Source organism: Penaeus vannamei, chromosome 2 (genome assembly GCF_042767895.1).
Source record: "Penaeus vannamei isolate JL-2024 chromosome 2, ASM4276789v1, whole genome shotgun sequence".
In the NCBI taxonomy this organism is placed as follows: domain Eukaryota; kingdom Metazoa; phylum Arthropoda; class Malacostraca; order Decapoda; family Penaeidae; genus Penaeus; species Penaeus vannamei.
In genome coordinates this window covers 51,392,556-51,397,555 of record NC_091550.1, presented here as the reverse complement: position 1 = coordinate 51,397,555, position 5,000 = coordinate 51,392,556, and the positions used below count along the sequence as shown (strand labels likewise).

Here is a 5,000-nt window from a genome sequence, read left to right as displayed (position 1 = left end):
ATATATATATATATATATATATGTGTGTGTGTGTGTGTGTGTGTGTGTGTGTGTGTGTGTGTGTGTATGTATATATATATATATATATATATATATATATATATATATATATATATGTTTGTACATATATGTATTTGTATATATATCTGTATATATATGTATGTATGTATGTATATATATGTGTATGTGTATATGTTTATAAACATGATATATATATGTATATATATATATGTATATATAAATATATATATATATATATATATATGAATATAAATCTTGATATATATGGATATATATAGAAATAATGATATATATAAATACAGATAAATATAGATTTGTAGGTATATATAGATATATAGATAGATATAGGTAGATAAATATAGATAGATAAATATGTAGTAATAGACAGATATAGGTAGATAAATATAAACAGGTAAATACGTAGAGATAGATAGATATAGATACTATATAGATATTTAGATACATAGATAGATATATTGATATAGGTAGATGTATAGATAATATAGATATGGAGACTATATCTATTGATATGAAAATATATACATGCGCGCACACACACACACACACACACACACACACACACACACACACACACACACACACACACACACACACACACACACACACACACACACACACATACACACACACACACATATATAGAGATACGTGTGTGTTAGAGGCCATACCTTTCTAATACCATGGATAAGGAGAAAGCAGAAGATAAGGTGTATAGCCTCCAACACCATTAAAGCTACTGCTTCTACTATTAGAACCGTCACTGTAAAAAAAAAATATATATATATATAGAACTGAACTCTAATCTTACTATTTTCTCATGTTTATATGACAAATAAACATTAGAACACTAAGTAACATTCAGTTTAGGATCATTGGTGTGAAACAGGAAGTTAATACTTTGTGACTTTACGGCTATTTACTCTTCATAATGTATCTTAAACTAAGGGAATGATAAATTGGTTAAAGTTGCAGCATAAAGGGACTTACTGTGTTTATTGATGTACCCGCGGGTCAAAACAAGAAACCAAGCGTAAATGAAGAGAGCCAAGATGACAACACTGTAAGTCTGCGTAAGAAACGTCCATTAATTTATCACGTGACATGATTAATTATCTGAAAGGTATATGTAAGCGATTTTTTTGTACGTAATACATCATTAATTTTATTACTAATATATTGGCATAATTGAATAAGGAACATATTTGTAGAGACCTGTTACATGTTTTAATGAGAAAGATTATTGTATTTTCAAAAAAAAAAAAAAATAAATAAATAAATAAAATAAAAAATAAAAGAAACGTTCCACCACCGTAATATCACCAACTAAACTAAAAAATCAAAACGAAAATCAATACTTCACTTCTTATAACAATTGTTTCAATGCTATTTGCGGATGCTTTACACCTTGCTAAATACTAAAAATTGAGAATACATGCAGCATTTTCTGTAATGATATTTTACTTCTCTGCGTCAGAATTAGAGGATTATCATAAAAAAAAACATTAAAATACCATTTCTAATCTTGCTTTACATAATCGTACCATTGCTTTTCACGTTTATCAGCTTACATTAACACACTAATGTACTTACGGCTGAAATGGAGGCTATGATGTACCCGGCTGTCCTCCTGTTGATTCCACAGCATGTTGCAGGTTCCCAGACCATGCTGACGACTGCGGAAATGATAAAATCACTGGTCACATAAATCATCTGGACCTACTCAAATCAACTATGCGTCTTGTCGGATAACTAAAGAAGTAATACTACTTTCTATTCCTTATTATCATTCAAGATCAAAATAAATCTAATCAGTGCGCCATAATTCATCGACTTCCGTCATGCTTGAACGTTTCTCCATTTTGTTTCGCAAACAACAGTTTAAAGCGAAGCAGTAAAAAGAAAGAAAGGAAGGAAGAAACAAAGGGCGTTGTGGAGAAGCGCTCCGCGAGCTACGACGGCGCAGCATCACGGTGACCTCCGTGACCTCTTTCCTTTTTGTTTTGTTTCGGGTGTTCTTGCCCTTTCCGCAGGTTGGCAGAGTATGAAATTTACTCAATGACATATACGTAAAAGCAGGGCTATAACTCGCAATTCGCATTCCATCAGAGTTATTAACGGCTGGAATTCAAATACCTGAAGTGTTCAAGGCAACTGCTAGTCCTTTCCACACGCGACTGGCAGATAGGATAAAGCACCTTGGCTTAAAACGACGAGTGTGGCAGTAAGTGGCAACCCTTAGAAACACCCCAGCCCCCGTTTCCAAAGACGAGAAGTGTTATGCTTCATTTTTCTATGACTCCGCCCCTATTTATGGGGGCGGAGTCGAATGTAAACCTCGCTAATGAGCGTGTGGACAGCCCCTTCCTGTTTTGAAAGTGGAAGAAAATGCAAAGTTCAAATTTCATGCACTGCATCATGAGTTATTCTGTAACGTTAATGAGGAAATTGTTGCAATATATGATAACTTAATGTATTTGCGTGTATGTGTGCACATGAATTTATATATATATATATATATATATATATATATATATATATATATATATATATATATATATATGTATATATATATGCATATATATATACCTGTTTTGTTATGGGGATATATGAAATATTTTACATCTGTGATTCTTATATATCTCATACAATTAAGTAATATAAAAATGTTCATAAGATATTCATGCTCTAGAAACAAAATATGAATATTGAAAATCTACACTATTATAAATACCACCAAAGAGTATTAAAATTCTCCCATCTCATATCAATAGGAAATGGCTAAGAAGAGCGAACCCAAGGTTTATCTTTCGCATGTCTTCGCTTTTAATTAACACATGTCGATAATAACATTGTTTTTATTACATTATTTATGCCTTCAGGCCACCAAGGATTTTCCACGAAGAATTAAGTATCTTAAACGGATTCATGTTTTGTTTACAGAATGTGTTCGGATGGCCGAACGAATATTACAAAAATAATTGTTTTACATAATCATTTTACTTATAATGAACGTATAATGGAATATGAAGGTATAAACTCATATATCCTTTTAAACGAAAACAATATCAATTAATACACATGGCAGTTTTAAAACATTTGAAGGGGCGTTACGGTCGAAACTAGTGTCGATAAACCAAGGAAAGAGGTGCTAAGGATCCGCGTATTCTCAGTTGATTTCGTTAGTTTTCCGGCTTTAGATATGTAGTTTTAAAGATATTAATAACTAACGTATTTACTGTCCTAAAGATATTCTAAAGATAATAACCAACATATTTATTGTCCTTTTATAACATGAAGTCAAACATAAGATCTCATACGCGATGCTCCTCCAAGTAGTCCCAGATTTCGTATTGAAAGCACTTCTTTCTTTTAAGCCTTTATTCATTTATCTGAAAATAACCATACCTTGTGTTACGCATGAAAGACAGCACTACACACCCTTATTCAGTAACCATCACTAATAGGTATAAGGATGACAAATATCACAATAATAGGGAAAAAATTAAATTAATGGATGCTCGTCTCCGTGTGTATGGCAAAACGTATTAGCAAAATAATAACGGAAGTATCCAAGGTCGCAGCGACAATTATGCGGGTAACGAGCGTGGTCACATTCGTCGGATGGTTTATCAGCTCCCAGGTAATATATATGCTATGTTTAGCATATATATCACTTTCTGCCTAAAATGTTAGTTTATGTTAGCATTGTTTTCACTGACTTATCGTGCATCCAACCACTTGAAACTAATTTTACCTGTTCTGCAGTTGTTCAAAAGTTAGTTGTATGTATTTCTGACGAAGATATAATCGAAACCGGTCAAATACATCTCTTATATTGTGAAGATATATATAGATATATTCTCATTCGTACCTTTTCTACATTTGTAAGTTGAAGTAAGTCATGATGAAAATAATTCCCCCGAAATGGACAGTCGCTACCAGAGCAAGCCTAATATTCCACTTCATGTAGCCTACGACCATGAATGCAGCAGCCAGTGTCAACAAGACGATAGCAATCAGCATCGTCACCATGTAGGGAACCATCAGACGTGAATTATTCTGAAAAAAGGATGTAATTGTATGTTTTTGCAGTATAAGTATAAATATTCAGTTGTAAATAAATGCAAATAGAATGCTAGGTGTGTATGTGTACGATGGCACTTAAGCATGTTTTTGTAAATGCCTTTATAATTACAATATGTCTTTGTACATCATGTAATCACAATGTACGTTTTGTAAATAACTTTTTAATTACAACATATATGCTGTACATAACTTTACAATTGCAATATGTGTGTGTGCGCGCCCATGTGTGCTTTGTTAAATAACTTTGTAATTACATGTTTCGCCTAAGACAGTTGGATCTGAACAAAATGGCTGATTGCCTTTCTGACGCCATGGATGAGGAGGAAGCTAAAGATAACATGAAGGATCTCCATCACCGTTCGGGCTGATTCTACTCCAATCCCTGTCAAACAGTGCAATAAAGTAAAATTCTCATATAGACAATACCATAGAAATTACCATACTGACAAAATGAATTGTTGGATTTTTCAAAATATAAAATCTGTAGTTGATATTTTTTTAACCACCACAAAGTTGTTTGAGTCTATACTCTTGTAATGTTTCCTGATTAAATAGTCACTTTACCCTCTAAAAAAAAATCTTAACATATAGGGGCGATATGAAATTACTTACTTCTGTTATGTATTAACGCAACACAACTCGTGGTTTGGTATTCAACAGCTTTCTTCTCGCAATAGTCTTCCATCATGTTGAAATGCCCGCTGGACAAGCAGTAAAGGATGATAAACAAGTCAATCGTACAGTGAATCTGCGAAGGAAACGAGACAATTAATTTAACCATTCTCAGGCTCTAGGTATGGGGAAGGAAATTTTACCGTTCGCAATTCATATAAAAACAATATCTGAATGTGGGAAAGGTCTTTACAAACTTT

At 32.8% G+C, this 5,000-nt stretch overlaps 1 protein-coding gene across 2 annotated transcripts in view; it reads right to left on the bottom strand.

Annotated features, from left to right (window-relative positions):
• LOC113802846 (uncharacterized) overlaps positions 1–5,000 on the bottom strand; it is a 6,466-nt gene that overhangs the window by 1,048 nt on the left and 418 nt on the right. The window contains exons 2-6 of one of the 2 annotated variants that reach the window (XM_070134737.1): positions 4,741–4,876; positions 3,914–4,101; positions 1,633–1,715; positions 1,030–1,108; positions 711–802 (exon numbers count right to left, since the gene is read on the bottom strand). In XM_070134737.1, the coding sequence (XP_069990838.1) occupies positions 711–802; positions 1,030–1,108; positions 1,633–1,707 (246 nt within the window). In that variant the 5' untranslated portion in view covers positions 1,708–1,715; positions 3,914–4,101; positions 4,741–4,876. Of the gene's footprint in view, positions 1–710; positions 803–1,029; positions 1,109–1,632; positions 1,716–2,175; positions 2,331–3,913; positions 4,102–4,740; positions 4,877–5,000 lie in introns of those variants that run through there. The other variant, XM_027353499.2, reaches the window with a different exon arrangement.